The following is a 19486-nucleotide window of genomic DNA, read 5'->3' as shown; positions in this document are numbered from 1 at the left end:
TTGTCGCATTTCTCAACCCGGTAAAGCCTGGAATTTCCCAGGTGTTTGATACGTGCTTTAATAATAAAGTTTTCTTTGCTTTGCCTTGAATGATATTAACTGGAAGTTAATTAAAACCTTCCAGACAGGAAAAACACACAGAGTTCTTCAGCTGGCAGAGTGTCCCTGAGTAGAAAACTTGACCCCAAGGACGTGTGATTGGATGACGAGCCCCCTGCTCACTACACCACCACCTACAGCCCCCCGCTACAAAGTAACAGTCAGGAAAATGCGGCAGTCAACAAGACAGTGGTGATACGCATACATCTAAGTCAATGCGCGAAACAACATTAACAAAAGTTATTGTTTTAATTTTAAAAAAATCATATTACATGGCACCTTTATGAAAAATATGCAACTGATTGCAAAATAACCCGTTTAAAATGACAAAACCAACATATGTAGCAAATATAATAAAATATAAATGTGTGTAAATTCTTGGTAACAACATATTTCTTTAAAGATGAAAGTATGTTTGGCTAAAATTATAAAGGGAATAGGAAATACTGATACTAGACCATTAAATCATTAATTACATCATAAACCAACTCAAAAGTATGAGTCAAATTATTAGATTTCCTAAGTTGTCTTACATTTACATCAGAATTAAATACATTGACATCAATAACATTATATACTAATAATAATCATTTATTTTGAAAGTAACTCAGTGAAATAAATCACATAAACATCTAACTGACAAGTAGAAGTGTTTACTATATCATTATATCGTTAAAATGCATAGAACGAGCTGCTGATGACGCAGCATATTAAGAAGTCGCTGATTGCTTTTGGGGACAGATGTTGTGTTCATGAATCTTGAAGCAGGAACCCAAACTGACTTCAGAATGAGACGAGGGGTCTCACCGCCACAGTCAAGGTTCTCCGCTCTGACAACAGAGCAGATGGCTGCTGGTGGAAACAAACCAGAGGCGAGTCGGAGGACGCTACACGCGGCTCATACTCCCACACACGTCGCCCTTTCATGTTGTCACTAGAGAAATGTTTTGATTCGAACAAACACCATTTACAAGTAGCCTTTTATTTTTTTTAAATCACCTTGCACGGCTTGGAGCTAAGTATTTGGTATTGCGATGCCTATGTACATACAAAGGCATCGTGTGCTTATGCGTGCATGTGAGCGTCGTGTGGCAGTGACACTCTGGTGAACTGTGGCAAATTACAGAACGACTGGGTGAGTTCGCTTAATCCCTTGACTACTTTGTGTACAAGTGTGGTTCTCAGTATTTATCACTATTTATAGTATTAGCTCGGTTGAGCATTTTGTTCAGACAGAAACTAGATCTCTAAATTTGATATTTAAAATAATACATGGGAATAAAAAGCATTGCAGTGGCCGGTACATTTATATTTGTATTTTATGCAACTAAATTGCAACTGTGCTGTGATTAAAACATAAAATATAATATTTACTGTAATAGCAGATGTTTTTTGTCACCGCTTTGTTTTTTTCACCTTTTCAGAGCACTGGCTTGCATAACAGCTATTACAGCCCGAGTAAACACTTCAAAAACCACATTACCTCCAAACTACCTGCTCATCATGGGAGAGCACTGTTCATTAGTTCCACTGCTAAACACTGAGCTTTCATATACTGACGCACATTACACAACTGTGTTTAAAATCGGTATCTTCATTATCATTTATTCGCAAAAACATGTCATACGTGCTTCATACTGTATCTTTTAGTATAAAACAACAAGCACTCACAAGACTCTTATTGTGAAAGAGACACAGTACGCAGCTGTAAAGGACTAGACACACTGATCTACAAATGATTGCAAGAATAATGACCCCGCTGACTCATGTCCGATGCAATAACGTCCCTTTAGCCTTCCAGCCAGCAGTATATTCTAAGCAGATGGAGGGCAGCCAGAACAACATCCCGCTGCCTGAGATAAATACTCCTCGGTTAATTGAATATCTCATAAAAAAGGGAATTGAGTTGAAGGTAAAAGAGAAAAGACTGTAACCTTGTTGCGTTTCTTGTTAGTAATGTCTAGAGTTTCAAGTTGAGGTAAAAAAGAAAAAGCTTATTTGACCTGAAAGTATATAATGGGCCCTTATTTAAAATTTCAGTCGGCTCCTCTGGATGCTGCGGCTGATCTAATGAGAACGAATCCTCCTCCGGCCAAAGTTTGTCTCTGCGGCTCTACTTTCCTTGATTTCACACCCGAGACAAGCAGAACGAAAACACGCATTTCCTTCCGTAACATTGCAAACACAACTCCCTGACATCTCATGCATATAAACATGAGCAAACATGCGTGCACATGCAAACACACTTTGGGCCCTTCGCTGAAACACCAACACTTTGCAGGGGAAGAAGTTGTTTCTACTCGAGCCTACGTTTATATTCCTGCAGCGTTTGTGAAAGGGATCCCGTTTTAGAAAAATCTGTGTGACTGACACACCTGTTTCTTCTCTGTGTTATTTGATAAGCAACGCATTTGATTAATCCATCCACTCTTGTCAGAACATGACATGACGGACGGTCGACTCAGGTAAAATACATGGGAAAGAATTACAGGTGAGAAAGTCAATATTTCACTCACTTTTACTGAAGAAAATTATTACTATTATAACTCACATAAAGGTTTTAAAATTGGATGAAATGTAACTGGTCCATATTGTAACTTAGGTCCCTGACTCACAACGAGTTGAATCTCTGTTATGAAAGCAGAATAATAAAACCTTCCAAATCATCACACACATTCAAAACTGCCTTTCAAATGCTCTTGAGTTGAACCATCAGGTTGAGCGAAAAGAAAAGTACTTTAATGCTTGCCTGGGGAAAAACACACAAAAAAAGCCCTTCATGCAAGAATGGGTCAAAATACGTTAAAGCGCATTCACCCAGTGAGAAATATTCCAATTTTTTTTACAATAAATCCATGACTCCTGTAAATGTCCCATCTCACTCTGTCAGCGGGGCGGTTTTCTATTCAGCATGGATGGAAGTGAGAGATACCGGGCAGTCAGTCGCCCTTATGGATTTTACTTTTTGGCAGCAAGGGCGAAAAATGGGTAAAAACAGAGAAGGGCACATCTGTTTCTCCAAAAGTTTATGTTCTAACCTCCAGATATGAACCAGCTACAGATCCCCAGGGATTGTTTACAGATCAGAAACAGGGAGGGTCATGTTATTTGATAATGTCCATGCATAGCTAAGTTTTAAGATTATAATTATATGTCTTTGAGACTTGTTAAGAAGCAATGATATGGACCGATTTCTTACCTGAGACGGTCCTGACGATCTCAGAGGTGTTCCTCAGGCCCACGAAGGAGAACTGGTACAGCCTCCAGGAGCGAATGTCCCCAACCTCCACTGAGCTCCGTTTCCACTTGTACACGATCTCCTCCCTGGGGTAGCCGTCTGAGCACGAGAGAACAGAGTCAGTGTGACATGGAGCTCAGAGGAGGGAGGCTCGGTGCAAAAGAACAGCACTCTGCTTTTCTAAAACAAATTTTCATCCCTTTTAGGAAATGTCTCCAGACTTGATATTCCAGCAAGAATGTTCAATGTGAAATAAGTCTCATTTCACCCATACCTACAAAGTGAGCTACCGTACAAATAAAACTGTTGTGAGAAGCATGACACACTGAAGAGATTTATAACCACAACTTGCAAGACCTTTTAAATTTGAAGTATAAAAACTACAATAAACCAAAACATCCAATATTCAATGAATAAAACACTTGACTAAGGCCCACGTGTCAAAGACTATGCTTTGTAAGCAGCTTGTTGATAAAAAAAAAAAAAAAAATGTCAATTGATTATCCTGGAAAAACTACATTTGGGTGAAATGAAAATATTTTGTGAGAAAACTATTTCAACTCCTAAAAATCTTTAGTAAAAGTATTGTGTTCATATCTTTATTGAGTATTTAACAGAATAGTCCAAATGTGGTAAGGGAAAAATATCTTCAGGAAAACTTCACCGACTAAACACTCACAACATTGATCCACGGCTGATGATGAGTTCAATTTCTGAAATTGTAATACTTCAAGAGCTGAGAATCTAATAAGTAATCTCACATGTCTGATACTGATTAACTTAGATGAGTAGATGCATTACTATCATCTAATCATATTTGTTGTTATTGAATTTCTATCTTGTAGCTAAATTCAAAACTACAAAAGTAGTGAAACTTATTTCGAATTAGCTGGAACTTGAAGACTCCTAACTCTTCTCCTGTGAATGGACCTCACTAAAAGTACAGAGATTTAAGTTTGACTTTAACGATCTTCGGCCAAATCTCTTTAGATTTTCACTCCGGTGTCGTCTTCACTCTCCTGGTGAGCCCTTGAATAATGCACATGAACTTTCCTCGGTGCAAACTTAAAAAGCGGCTTTACGACTAAAGTGCTCTCAGACATCCAATAATGCCGGATCTCACAGGAGCAGGGGATGGGAGGATCGGCCCATTTGCCACATTACTGCCGGCCAGGCGGGCAGTCGGCTCCCTCACCGGCAATACATGAGGGGCAAATTATTCTTTTAGTGTCTTTTTGGGAACCCAGAGTGCTCCTGGAGCTCGGTGTCTGGAAGTCGCTCTGGAGCTCCTTGTGCAAGTCGAAGCATTAATTAAGATATTTAAATGAGCAGCTAGAATTCATCTACGCGTCTATAAGTCATTCTGCTGAAGTCTCGTGAAGAGGCCGCTCCGTGGCACGTGTGGAGAACTCACAGCCACGTGATGACAGCGGCCCACTGCCCCCCCGCCTGCCTCTTCTGAGATCCAGCTCGTGTGTGTACATCAAGTGAGTTTCAAAGTTCAGAAAACATCCGTGGCTTTCATCAAATTTACATGAAGGCCTCTGTTCCATTTTTAGGCTGCTTGCCCCCTCCCCCCCCCCTGGTTTCTCTTTCTTGTTGCTCTGGAGCTATTTAGGAAGCGTTCTCTGGAGAGCATCCCATGGTGCATCTCTCTGCAGATCCGTAGCAGCCTCATTAGCATAACTTGCCCCTCCGTCTGGGCGTCGCACTGTGGTAGTGACAAACACGGACAGGTCACCTTTTAGAACACTATTGACTTCGTGCAGGGAAATCAATCACCTCTCTGGCTTTGATCGAGTGGGTAATGAACCATCAATTATTAAAAACCTTTACGAAATGCCAGTACGTACTGTACCTTTAATGAATGGATGGTTTAACACGTTTTATTATTTGCGTCTTTATGAATGAATGCATTTTGTTAACGTTTTTATATAATTTTTTTAATAAAGCTCTTTATAGACTGAGAGAGCATTCTAGCAGGCGGAGTCTGTGAGATGTTCTGTGCAAACTGCAAATGCATCCACACTTTCATATGCGCAGCAATCTGTTCAATTTAAAGACAGATATGATTCATGTGATAGAAATAAAAGAAATACAGCAATTACTGCAGCTCGAATTCCTTGGTTTTGGCCTGTTGCTCTTAAATTGTGTCTTTGTTAGGATCATATGTCGCATTTTCATGGCCTCAATGTGTGTGTGTGTGTGTGTGTGTGTGTGTGTGTGTCCTTGAGATGGAACAGAGGAACAGGGGGAGGGGTGAGACAGTGGGGCATCAGCAAATGGCCAAACTTACAGCTTGAAAACTCCAGGGGACATGAGTGCTCATCCATTGGGAAGTTGTTCAGTTTAAGCTGGCACTCGGCGTCGATGGTCAACCTGCAGAGACACAATATTAGGATCCGCTCACTAAGCGTCTATAGACAATTCAGAAACAACAAAAATCTAAAGTCTGTGATGAAATAGTCAGAATTAAACCTCTAACCTTATCGGTAGAAACACCAGGCGTCATTAATAAAAATTTCCCTCAACTAAATGCATGTTTTCCAAGGCAACACATCCGTCTCTTCTCTTCACACTTGAGGGAGTTCGCAGGCAAAGTCATTAAACTTCCCTTTAATGAAAGAATGACCTTAAATGACCTTACCCACCCATGTGCTCGCTATTGTCATGTATCATTGTCCTCGGCATCGCAGCGGTCATCCTAATTAAGCAGTGGTTAGATTCAGAGTTCCTTAACAAATTAATGAAGTGGAGGGGTGGTGTTCTGCTTTGGAGAACATCCATCACGGCTTGATTGAGTCCAGAAGTATTCACTTTCTCTCTGATTACCACCCGTGATGTATTGTGGTGTCAGTGTGAACATCCGCTGTATTTATGATGGCACCCAAAATATGATAATAAGCACAATTAATATTTCCCTTTAATCTCCCCTCCTGTTTAACACATGACACATATTTATAGTCACTTCTGTCTGTTTAACAGTTCACTAGTAGGTCCAGCATATCAGACTGTAATCCTCGAGTCTCAAGATCTTCAGGAAATAATGGGTCATCAGACAATATCGCAGATATTGACAATTGGTATGATATTGAGTACATTTAAAAAAAAGAAGCATCAAAGCAGTTCAGACGGTCAAACCACTCAATTATGAAAGTAAAATTTGAAATGATTTTTCTCAAGCCTCCATGCAAGAGCACCTAAAATAATAGGCCCAGGGCGATGGAGTTCCAGTGTTCCCTTCCCACAGAACAACTTCCAGCCTAATTCGGCAAGACAGATTTCCTGCATGCTAATTAATGTCAACTTTAAAATGCTGAAATTTAAGATTGCCCAGGGCCTGTTCAGGATAATCAGCATCATAAATCATTAATGCAGAGGGGCCCTAATTGGCCGGGTACTTCAGAATGCTCTCTATAGTGCACGTTCCGCTTGTTGCTCGTGATAAACTCCATAAAGACCCAGAAGGACCACAATGAAAACTCATTTATAAAAATAGAAAACTCAGTAGAGGCCAAACTATCTCAAATATGTCAGCTGTTCAAGATCTACAAAACATTCCCTGAAGAAACGTTGATAAATCTTGCAGTGTTAAGGAAAATTATCAATTTCTCGAAGCAAAGGAATGTAATAGATTACAACAATTGACAATTGAACTGTGAATATGATAAAATATCAGTGATAACCATTAAATTGGATTAGTCCGCCGCCAAATCACACAATCAATCAAGCTTCGGGTCACAAATGAATGAGAAATACCTAAATCAGCTCTTCAGAATCCCATCTCAGTAATCCACCAAGCTTTACCTGAGGGTGTAGAGTATTCGACCATCGTTCCAGATCCGGAGCATGCGATTGGGCGTGGTGATCCAGTGAGCGTCTGCCTTCTTCGAGTTGCGGAAAAACGTATCGGGGATCCAGATCTTGCCGACCATGTTGCTGTTCAGACGCAGCACCTTCATCGTGCTGTTGAATTTCAGCCTCCTGTCGTACCAGGTCTGGGCGAAGAAGATGTCGATGGTGTATTCCTGACGACAGACAAAACACAGTTCCGCCCGCAACCGTTATGTTTGACTTCAGTTTAAATGCTGAACACCAGATAAAAGTCTCTGTTTGTCAGGAAAAACCTTGCGGCATACAAAACAGCATTGTTGGGAGCCGCTGCTGTCACCGGCGCGGCTTTTAACTGCAAGATGCGATCCCATCAAATCAAAAGCCTGCGTTCCAAAAACACTCTGCTGCTGTTCCTACACCCGTGGGAAGTTAATGCAGGAACACATTGCCTAGGCAAAAAAGTCCCTTTGTCACTACTAAAGAGTTTTCTGTTGAAAAAAGACCAACCCGACGCCCTCAGCCTGAGAATTAAATGTTCAACAGTGCAATTAAAAACTCCCATTGTTTGGCTGGAGTTTTATCTGACCTCTTAACCTGCTGCTTTGTCGTGAGCCTAACAAAAACCTTCTGTCTCCGGTTCGGCCGTGTGAGAACGTTACATGAGGTGAGAGAAGCAGGGTCAAATCTGGACTGATGTGCGAGGGAAAGGAGAGGAAGGGGAAACAAATTCGTATTCATTGTGTAACTTGCGATGGCTGAGCACTACAGGTTAAAGTAAAGTACAGCAGGAGAGAAACAGCGAGAGAGAAAGAAAAAAAAAACAAATAGGGATTTGTGAGCAAGAGGGCATAGAGGCATTAACTTTCGGACAAAGCTTAGCCCAACAATAAAGTCAAAATCCATGCCAAAGAGTCCTAAACGAGATTTGAAAACAACAAATTTCACTCGACAACACTCCCCTATTTATTTATTTCCCACCACAAAGGACAGATATACAGTTTAGATCCAATGCTGAGAGAGAGATTGAATGCCTTAAGATCCTCAACTGGGCCCTGCTGAGAGATATAGACATCTTTTATTTTTTTCTTTAACCTATATATATATACTCTGGGATCTTTCACAGAATCACACTTATTTCAATTCGAGCGGTTGCAAACATCTGAGAACGGCTAAGAGGCGCTCATCTCTAGTGGCTGCATTCATTTACCATTCCTTTTCTTCTTCACACCTTGATCTACCTCTCGCTCTTTCTCTTATTCTCTCGTGCCCCTCGTTCATACTCGCACAAGATGAAAATGAATTCAAAGATCCTTAACACGCGATTAAAAATTCCAATAGTGTCAGTGCCTAGATTAGATTAGATTAAATTAGATTCAACTTTGTTGTCATTACACAGTACAAGTACATATGTAACGTAATGCAGTTTAGCGTCTAACCAGAAGTGCAAAAAAAGGCAGTAAAGTGCAGAGTATTGTGCATATATTGCAGAGTATTGTGCATATAATGCATATTAAAGTGAAAATGTAATAAATAGGATCTGTACAGTGCACCAACATCGGCCTCTTCTCTGCTCTTCAGACAATCTACCGACCTCACCACGGCGTGAACGCGCTGGCCCCACCTCGTTGATTACATATGAATGCAAAGCAATCAGTCAACCTCTCATGTCAGCAGATTGCCCTCGTCACACACACACACACACACACACACGCCCTCTCATGCATGCAGACTCCCTCATGTGTGCACAAAATACACACTTTCTACCTGATCCCATCAATTTCAACGTCACTGTGAATGCAGTGATTGAGAGTGGGCGTCGCAGCTAAGACTAAGTGAAATGGAACGCCACCGCCATGTAGAGCAGACAGCTCTGCGGCATCACAGCAGAAACGGGTTCTCAGCAGGGACGTGCAGAGGAAAACAATGACACATAAAACAATGCTGATGTGAGTTTTGCGAGACACTCAATTTATGATTCTTTCCTTGTCTCGGATAAACATTTTCCCCTCTCCGCTGTCACACAGCCAGTCCTGGCCTATTTCAGTCATGACAGCAGCTCGGCGGCTAAATGTTCCATTACTGCTGATACTGTGTTATTTACGACTTCCACAGCAGTAATAAAAAAAGAGCATCATAGGCTCTGGTCTTCCTTTCTCAATCCGTCAGCTGAAATTCTGCATTTCTAAATCTAAACTCTAAAATTGTTATTTTCATTTTCAGAAAAACACTGATAAAAATGAGCCTTTCACAGACATATCAGTATCGTGTCTATGTTTGGTGATATTCTCTAATGGCAGCTGGGATTGGCTCCAGCCTCTTGTGACCTTTAAAAAGATAAGTGGTATGGATAATGGATGGATAATAAATGGGTATAATAAAGTTTATGGTAAAACTGTAAAATATCAAGCCTCAACTTGATAACAACATCTGAGGGGTTAGCCAATTTTCTTTTCCACATATATATATGTGTGTGTGTTAGTGTGTGTGTGTGTATTGGCTGATATATCTATATTGGAAAATGTATTATACATTTGTATTACTGGTGGCAGCATTGGTCCCTCAAAAAATCCATGTCAGGCTCCAATATTTTGTACAACGAATACTAATCAAATGGTACACAGATGTGCTTTGTACACACAAAACGCTTTATAAAGTATTAAAGTGGTTACAACATATTTTCTTCTGTTTTCTCAATATTTTGACAGTTATATTTTTTAATTTACAGTAAGAACAAGCAATAATAGGTAGAGCATGTACTTGTTGATAGCTATAGCTTATGTTAAATAGCTAATGGGAGCAAAACTATTTCATTGTTTATAAAAGAAAAATCATCCACGCATATTAACATGGACAAATGTTTATAGAAAATGAACAACACTACAAAAACATAGAGCTACCAGTCCAGATTTAATCTGTCACTAGCCACAACAACAGACTGAAATCAATCAAAACACCTGAAGAAAACAAATTATCAAACCAGATCCAAGGAAAATCACAAATCGTTGTATCCCTGTGAAGAAACTGCAAAGACCTTGAACAGGTGACACCTCAGATTTGCCGCTGATGCAAGTCTTGGCAAGTGAAAAGTGAGAACATCGGCGGATTTGCCAGCGCACACAGTCGTTTGCAAGTATGCTACTTTGAGCCTGGGCCCGTGTGTTGAGCAACACAACTGGTTAGCTGTTAATGAGTGTTCTAATTCAGAATTAGAGGTGTTTAATGGAATCTGACGCGTGGAATGGACCATATTCATCCACTGCGGTGCAAAGGCCAATGCAGTGGTTAAGCAGCTGATTGATACCTGTGCTTTTGTGTTGCTACACTACAAGGGCAGTGGGGTGACAGAAATCCTGTCCCCTGCTGAAGTGTGCTTGAGCAAGACACTGAAGCGCTGCCAGAGAAGAGAAGGACTCTCTGGATCTCGATACTCTCCCCTCACTGAGGAGGGAGGCCAAAGACGTACTTCCCCACTACGTATTAGTATTAGTTACACATCCAGTATCAGTATTAATAACAAGAATGACACACAAACATCAAATTTCATTGCTACTTACCATATTGATGGCATTTACCGGGCCGATGCTGTTGACGAACATGTCTGTGTGGATCACTGTCGGTTTGACTGCAAAGAAGCACAGGACAATTTGGGGATGAGGAGTCATCTATCACGCGCAAGATGCTCGTCACTTTTTGTCATTATCATCATAATTATCATCATCACCATCATCATCATCATTGAACAACAAGAGGAAAATAAATATGTGTGTCAATATGAAGTTGTTGGCAAACATCCCTGCTCAGTTTTCAGTAGAGAAACACCTGGTACTGCACACTGTCGAGTGAAGTTCACTACAAGTGCTGCGTTTCCACCGCAGGGTCTATCCCCAGGAGAGCAGCACTTTAAGAAAGTGACGGAACCTTTAGGGAGGGGCTTGCAGCACTGAAGATGCCTGATTGGTCAGGTACACCCAAGTTTTAACTCAACCAATCGATCTAGAGCAATAGCTCGTGAAATCAGTTTCCTAAGTTTGGCATTTTGTGTGTTTTTAATTGCGTTGTTCCCGGTTTTTGTCCGTTTTCCGATCAAAAGCAGCACGATCTGAATCTCCTCCATGTTAACTATTGTTTAATGTCACTCCATGTATACCCCCACCTGGTGGTCGTTCATTCATCAACAGGCTAATCTGCCTAATCTCCCCTGGTCTTTAGACCGTGGTGGAAAAGCAGGTGGGAAATGGTCGAGAGGAACCATTCAGCTCCTTGATAAACATTCCTCGGACCAGAGGTTCAAGACGATTTCGGTCGAAACGCTGAGCTTTAGACCAAAACATGCCTCTAAAGGAAGACTTCTGTTCAATCCATTCAACTATACACAGCACGATTCATGAATAAAATGGACCCTTATTCAACATCTACAGAACTGTATTACATTACAGGGGTTCTGCTAGGATATGTTCAATTGTGCTGACGAAATAGAAACCGGGCTACATCCGACTTCCTCTTCAAACACTTAGTCGGTATTTATGGCCAAACTCCTGACCCATTTACCAGGATTCCTTTGTGCCCGGTGCAACATCCCATCCAACCCTTTTCTTTTTTTTCCTCCTGTCCTTCCACGCTGGAGGCTTGTGAATCATTTACTCTCTTTACTCACAGACCTGCTGCTGTTTGCTTTGCACTGACAAAGAGATGCACTTGTTGGTTATAATCATAAATATGCTGACGCAAGATGACAATTCTTGGCCGAATGAGATCAACGGGACAAATGTATCACACGACACACGAGCAGCAGCTACAGTGGGAAAATGTCACTTTGCAATTGTTGGTTTTTAAAATGTTCTTTCGAGTAAACAAATGCAGACAAATGGACGTCTTGAGGTGAATCGAATAAATAATCTTTGCTCAGCTGCCTTTCCTGCTTTAGTGAGATGGACGGCCAGACGTCCAACAAAGTATGGCTGAAGGAACTGGGCAGCTTGAGTCAAATAGACCTCCGTGCTCTGTCTGGATCAGCTTCTACACTTTGCCGTCTAATGTGTATGTTTATGGTTGAGTGGACGTAATGTCTGAGGGAGGACTCGCGTGGCCTCCGGGATTGACGTGAAAGCTATAGTGAGTGTGAGAGACACACAGGGGCAGAGTGTGCAGGTTTGCATCCATTTTTCATGTCACTCCCAGGCATACATGAGCGTGCATTGCACCCCCACTCCCCCCCCACTCACACACATGTACCTGAACAAACACACAGAAGTTGGTGTTGCTTTTGGCCGGATATATTAGCGAGTGGCTAAGAATAAAAGTGCGTATAATTGGCATCACCTTGGAATCATTGGTATTTATGTAACTGAAAAAGCAACGCCTAAAATATACAAGCTTGGACTGCATTATTAGCACAATCTCATATTAAGTCGCAGGCACGGCATGAACAGGATTTAAAAGCAAAAATAACTATTGTATGGCGCCAACTACAACGAGTGTTCTTTTCATTAACGCCCAAACAGGTGCCAGGGAAACATCTCTCCAAGAAGCAAGTGAACATCAAGTGGCTGTGCTGAAATAGTTTGAGGCGTCATAATAAAATGCCAGTACACCCACCACAGGCTTCCTGGTAGAAGGATCCTCAAATTAGTAAAAATAATCCAAATGATCAGGAGCAGCAAAACGCATTTAGACCTGGGATTTGCGTGATGTTTGTTTTTTTTTCCGATAACTGTGCTGAATCAAAACTTTTAAACCTGCTCGTGTTCCAGAACCGATGCTTTTTCTTAGCTTCAAGCCATTTCGCTCGAGGCATTTTGTTCTCTTGTCGACTCTGGTTTTGAGGCAGCTACCGGCTAACATTGAGGGAATTGTAGGGAATGTGTTGCCACGAGAGTAAAGTTGAATGTTTACTAGGCATGTGCGGTGATGTTTAAGTTGCCTGAAGTCAGGAAAACTATCTCAGTACTTAGGGCTGAAATGAGGCATCAAAACCTGCAGAGGGATTCAATCCTGTAGATACCAACCATGTATGTTTTCGGTACCGAACCCTATTAAGACCTGTTTATAACATCCATTAAGCTCTCTGCACAATAGTGTTATGCCCTCAGTGTAACTCTATTTAATACAAACACCTATTTTCTGTATGTATTTAGAATAAGGCATTTTCAAATTAGTACTCTCTCACTGTCTTTGTCCTATTTGCCTCAGTTTACATCTACAGACTGCAGGGGTCATTGCATCTTAATGAGCATCACAATGGACTTCAAAGGGAAACTGTGGCACAATCAGCGGTGAATCTAAATCCTCGGCATCTCACTGCTCTGCGGAGTGAAAGGGAAACTTTGCCTCGCCTCAGTTTGGTTGGCTGGTTGGTTGGTTGGTTGATTGGTTGGTTGGTGGCTCAGATGCGGCTAATTATAATCCTTCTGTAGCTGAGCAACTTGGCAGCGGCTGGAGGACCAACGCTGAGAGAGAGAGGGAGATCACAGCGCGTTTGAAGAAGATGGTTAAGACGCAGCGGCTCTCTGGGTTGAAGCCGCACCTCAAAGCAGATATGAGCTGCGCCTCGATTTATAGCACAAGCCCACTTCTCAAGTCTTAAGAATAAAGATGATGCCCCTCGTGAAACGTGTCACATGGTCTGGACTGCAGTGCCGGGCATATCATGCAGTATATGGAAATGCCATGAAGGCAGTTGAGCGCGATGGGGATTTACTATATACAGCCCTGTTACTCCGCTCCTTTATCTTGCACCATCATTTCCTTCAGTTCATTGGTCATACTTTAAAGCTGCATTGGGGGGGGGGGGCATAGCATAAACCTCTCAGAGTCCGATGTGAAATTGATGAGGCAGCACATGTACTCTGTCCTTGTGTCACTGGTGGGGTAAGTGTAGCAGCTAAGACCACGGTGAATTTCATATCAGGAGAAAATGGGAAAAAAATACCAAAACAAAACTTAAAAAAGGAAACCTAACAGGAAATGATTGCACATCGGTGGCTCATGAATATCTTATTAAAGATTAGAGCCTGACCGTGTTTTTATTTGACAGAATACGCAATGCGGAATATTTTGGCTGTTGAAAAAGTGCCTGCTTTGATCATTAGAAATCATAAGAAATTTAAAAACTAAATTTTGGTATTTAAGCTCAATATGTTACGGTTGGATATTTTCAAATTATTGGCCGACATACCTAATATTAGTATCGACATTAGTACCCAAAAATTCTCTGCTACTTCTGGGGTGCGAGCTGTACATGTTTCCACATGTCCACCACAAGAAACACAATTTAATTTAGTAACTGTAACTCTTTGACGTAAGCTGATAAAACGGAGGGCTTCTTTTCAAACTATCTTTAGCACTAATGCGCCACTCGTCGGATTCCCCCAAATCAGCATGAGCACCACAGTAGATGAAGAGGCCATTCACTGCTGTCATATAGAGAGCGGTACATCTTTATCATTCTATAAGAGTGTGTGTGACACATTATGATTAAAACCAGTTTCCCCCGGAATACTGACCCATGAATCACGTATTCAAAGATGCCGAACATCTCCCCATTCTGCACTTGCAGCTGGACGTGACAGGCTTTAGAATATATGTGCTCTTGTGCAGACAAGAGAGCCCTGCCCAGCTGTCTGTCACAGCGAGGGGAGTAAGCTACTTGTCGACTTCTCACATTGAAAAGAGAAAGCTTGCGGGACTTTGACAGGCTGATATCCCGACTGTAACACATGCATGTAAATATACACAGGTACACACGCTTTATAATAATCCATGGCATGTCACAACACACACATAGAGTCGACACTGGCGAACACTGAGACATTTTATAATGCCCAGCCTGTCATTATAATGAACTGTGTGTCCTCTGTGTTCAGTTTCTACAGCCTGGATGCAGCGAATGGATGTGAACAGACAAATCCTACCATACGATCGTGTTTTACTTCTGCTCATAAGAAGTCAAAAGATGTTGAGATCTGCATGAAAGATATTCAAATACATCTCAGATACCATGACTAGCTATCAATAAAGGTGAAGCAACTTGTGAGTATAAAGTCAAGTCCAAATCTTACACTTAATGTTTTGGGTCCAACTCATGCGAGTTTTGCCAAATTCAATGCCAGTGATGAACATTTACCAAACTAATAAATGCTCCTCAAAATGTGCATTTGCTACTTTAACATACACTTAATAATCTAAGAGAAGATGTTTCTTTGTCAAGGGAAGCCATGAATCACTTTTTTTCTAAAATGAAGTTTAAAGTCAGATGCATGACTATATTCAGACTTAAGTCAGAGTCACGTGACTGAGTTAAAGAGGCATTCAAAAAATAGAGAGGTATATTCTGGGATTCATTAACCAGGAAAGGATGACAGCCCCTTCTAGAAATCAGCTGACATCACAGACACTCCATCTTTATTTTCATTTGCATGTGTCAGTTCCTAAGCACATTTTTGTGTTTGACTGCAGTGTGGATTCTGTGACTGAACAGATCATCTGAGAAGAATCAGTACCCACCTCCGATGTCGGGTCGGAGTTTGTTGTCGTATCCATCTAGCAGGCTATTTAGGATGTGTGTGACGTCACTCTCAAACACTTTGGGAGTCAGCACCCACGTCTTGTTAGTCGCCTCATCGTCTTCCTCATTCTGGATGGAGCTGCGGGGAGCGGAGGGAGAGAGAGAGAGGAAGAAATGCAATCAATAATTTATTTTAAATGGAGAGCCAGCACTTGCTCTGCTTCCTTCACAGAGGCATGTTCGGAGATGTGAGACACAGCGAGTGACAAGTCTTTTGAAGATTTCAACCAAAGGTCTGGAGATAAACTTGTGACATTTTTTCTGAGCGTTTCATCACCCACACCGAGATGAATCTTCCCCTTCCTCTTTGTCTCGGTTATTTCACACACAGTCGGTAGAAATTCAGCGCAACACACGTGATGGAGAACGTACATTTTCAATGCAATCGTTTCACACTATGAGGATCTCATTAATCACATACACTGTTTTGGTCTGCCCAGCAAATCCTCGCTGCCCTCAGTGATAATCCTGTTTCTTTTTAATGCACTATAGTCTAAACAGTTTCTTTCACCTTGAGATTTCTAAATTCTTGCACCATTGCCACCTTGAGCAAATATTGTCATTTGCAAAAAGAGTACAGTCTTTTCAGGCATCTTTATTCTTTTATAGAGAAATACATGAACATAACAAGACCAGTCCCTTCATGTATTTATATCGCACATAAGACAAACAGTGAGTTATCTGATGTTTGATGAGATGAAAGGGACGAACCTATTTGCTTTTGATCTATGCATTCCCCGCATAGGATGACATCTGAATTATACTGTTCATAATTCAATGGTTCTCAGTATCGAGATGTAAAACTTACATAAGCACAAATCAATCTTATAACCTGAAAATGACATAAGGCTTACACGCACATCAACATGTAAGAGGATATTAAATAGACATATAGACAGCTTCTGGTTGATGGATATGATGTTATTTCTGAAAGGAAGAAGCCATCACATGGTTTAATGAGATAATTCACTATATTCAGTTTTCTTTGCCTGTTTTCATCAGTGTAAACATAAGCGCATCCCCACGACATTTGAAAGCCACAGTAATCTGTGACTCATCTGTTTAACCTTTAACACGTGTTTTCGCCATTGAGATGTGGGGTTAATGTTAAGGGTTAGCACCGTGCACTCAACATATACTGTGACAAACATTTCATATTATTAAACATCTGTGTGTGTGGTTTGTTGTGCCTACACTGTCAACAGCAATATTTTTCTCATTTTGCGTTCTTCCATACAACTCAGGTGCAGGCAGGAAATGGCAGGATAAGATTGAGGGCAACACAAACACACAGAAACAAAGCGAGGAGCTCAAACTTTAGAATGACAAAGATGGAAGGAAAGTTGCCATTTCAACCTAATATCAGCAAAGGCAAGGCCCAGATTTACACAGGTGAGAAAATGTGAAATGGCCTCAGAAAATGACATTTTGGCTTTATCACACGTTTATGTTTATGTCATCATGTAGTCCAACCATAGTTAATAGTTCACATGAATGCAAAGTAAATTAGATGTAAAGTTCCACTCACACCTGAAAAGATTCATTTAAAAAAGCTCCCCCTCTGTCAAGATCGAAACAAGTTCAATCGAAGTCTCTCTCAATGTGAAATGTGAGATTTTCTGCCTTTTATTATCTTCCATCCAAAAGTGACAAGACTTCAAAGAAGTAAAATAAGAAGCGAGGCAACTCCAGGCTATTTTAACTTCTCAGAAACTGGAATGTGATGAAATGGTCTGTCCAGTGAGAGATTCAAAAATAACCTCTTTTTAACCTCATGTCTTTCATATCACAAACTTGGACAAGTTAAAAATGAATGTCACTCCTTTCAGACACCAACTTCCACACCTACCACAAAAAATGAATACTTTCTCAGTGACTACGGTAAACATTGCTCTGCTAATAAGATATATTACTGTTCAATTACTGCAGAGTAAAGTTTAACATTGAAAACAAAACGTTATCTAATCTTCCACCCACACACCTGCCTCGACCCCAATGTAAGAACTGCAGCTACACCTCTCCTCTGTTTTCAATCCAGTGACTCACAAAAAAATGATGAATAAATTCTTAGACGTCACAGTTTAAGAACTTGGAGGCAGATATATTTGTTGGATCATAAAAGAGGTTTTTTTTAAGGGCCTCCCAGATTCTGTGAAAGCTGAAGAGGAGATGTCAATCCTCCTCCCTTTACGTCCCCATGTCAGACATCTTAGAGGGAAAAGATAATGATGCCTCCAGAGCCCCCGACCACAAACACCACTATGGCAGAGCAATAAATATTTTTCTACTTTCTCAAGCACAAGGAATGATCTTGGTAAATGATTTCTTTCACATTAGAGCGATGGATAGAAGATGGAGGAATATGGTCTCCAGTGGCAACATGCTACCTTGACAATGGCAGTATAGACGTAGCATTATATAATGTTATCTGCACTAGGAGGGTTGAGCATTGCCTCTGTTATTAGTGGAGTGTCCCTAATATGTGCATATGCATTTAAGAGAGGGCCTACTTTTCTAATTACGTACACACTGCGTCTGAGATAAGAGCAGACGTGTATTTGCAGCTGACAAATAACACGGATTAATTGAGGCACATAATGCATCGCAAACACTGCAGAGACAAAAGAGAGACGCGATGGAGAGGTGGATTGTTTCAAATCCTCAAGCTGTCACAGCTCTGGATCCCTCGAAACTCCTCCAGCAACCACTGGATCCGACCAGGGAGAGTGGCAACAGCACAAAAGAGCAACCTTGAAACAGAGCGAGCTTTCATCAGGGCTTTATAGCAACGAGTGGAAAAGCAAACGTCTGAATGAAATAATAAAGAATGATGAAAATGGAAATGGTGAGAGAAAGACAAAAAAAAAAATCACTGTTTCCATGGTAAAGCACAAGGACAGAAGCCCTGATAGCTTTCTCGTGTTCATAGGCTGGGTGCGAGGAATACTGTTTTGACCGGCGCGCTTTCTCAGACTTCATTTAGTGCCATCCATTTCCATCACAACACCAGAGCCTAAAAACATTAAATGTTAAATCATTTTTACTCAGGTTGAAACCCTTTTTAGATACATGTTATTCAAAATAGAGAAAGCCTGTCTCTGACACAGACAGAGAGACGGACAAACGGACCGTAGAGAAGGCAGCGGTACAGAGGGATGTGAGAACCTGAACATTCTTTTTTAGGTTACTGCAGTTTTATCATCTATATTCATCCTGCAGAGTTGCTCTGTATATATGGAAATGCTCCAAAGACGAGCAGATCAAAGCCAGAGCCATGTGTTCTCCACTGCAGGCAGATCTGAGGTTGCCTGCTAATTTGGTACCTGAAGGCCCACAGAGAGAGGTCCGCACCAGTGTGTGCGTGTGCACGAGAGGCTGTGTGTTTGTGTTTGTTTTTCATGCATATGTATGACCATGTCCGTGTATCTAATGATGGAGAGTCCTGGAGTGTTGTGCTCACGTATACCCGTATTGAGCTCGATCTTATGGTTTCCATGCATTCTACTCTGCGCATCCACGAGAACCACTTTAACCTGCTCTGTATGCAACAGTCAACATCTGTCTCGGCCATCGAGCCAATCTCACACGAAATCTCATCTCAGGTTTCATGTAACGTAGCAGAGAACAATCCCAGTCCTCTGCAGGTTTACATTTTAGAATACAGGACATGATGGTGAATATCCCTTGTACGGTCTTCTGCACAATCTAAGTTACCAGCTACCAGTAGATGTAAGCAGGTGTTTGTGGCCACA

General features: G+C 41.2%; 1 protein-coding gene across 4 annotated transcripts in view; it reads right to left on the bottom strand.

The window, feature by feature from the left end:
* gabrg2 (gamma-aminobutyric acid type A receptor subunit gamma2) overlaps positions 1–19486 on the bottom strand; it is a 42548-nt gene that overhangs the window by 19424 nt on the left and 3638 nt on the right. For 2 of the 4 annotated variants that reach the window (XM_061085857.1, XM_061085858.1), the window contains exons 2-6: positions 15674–15813; positions 10726–10793; positions 7145–7365; positions 5634–5716; positions 3299–3436 (exon numbers count right to left, since the gene is read on the bottom strand). In XM_061085857.1, coding sequence (XP_060941840.1) covers positions 3299–3436; positions 5634–5716; positions 7145–7365; positions 10726–10793; positions 15674–15813 — 650 coding nt within the window. Of the gene's footprint in view, positions 1–3298; positions 3437–5633; positions 5717–7144; positions 7366–10725; positions 10794–15673; positions 15814–19486 lie in introns of those variants that run through there. The other 2 variants (XM_061085859.1, XM_061085860.1) reach the window with 1 other exon arrangement.

The sequence above is a fragment of the Limanda limanda genome, chromosome 14, assembly GCF_963576545.1.
Source record: "Limanda limanda chromosome 14, fLimLim1.1, whole genome shotgun sequence".
Taxonomy (NCBI): domain Eukaryota; kingdom Metazoa; phylum Chordata; class Actinopteri; order Pleuronectiformes; family Pleuronectidae; genus Limanda; species Limanda limanda.
This window is presented reverse-complemented; position numbering and strand designations above follow the sequence as displayed.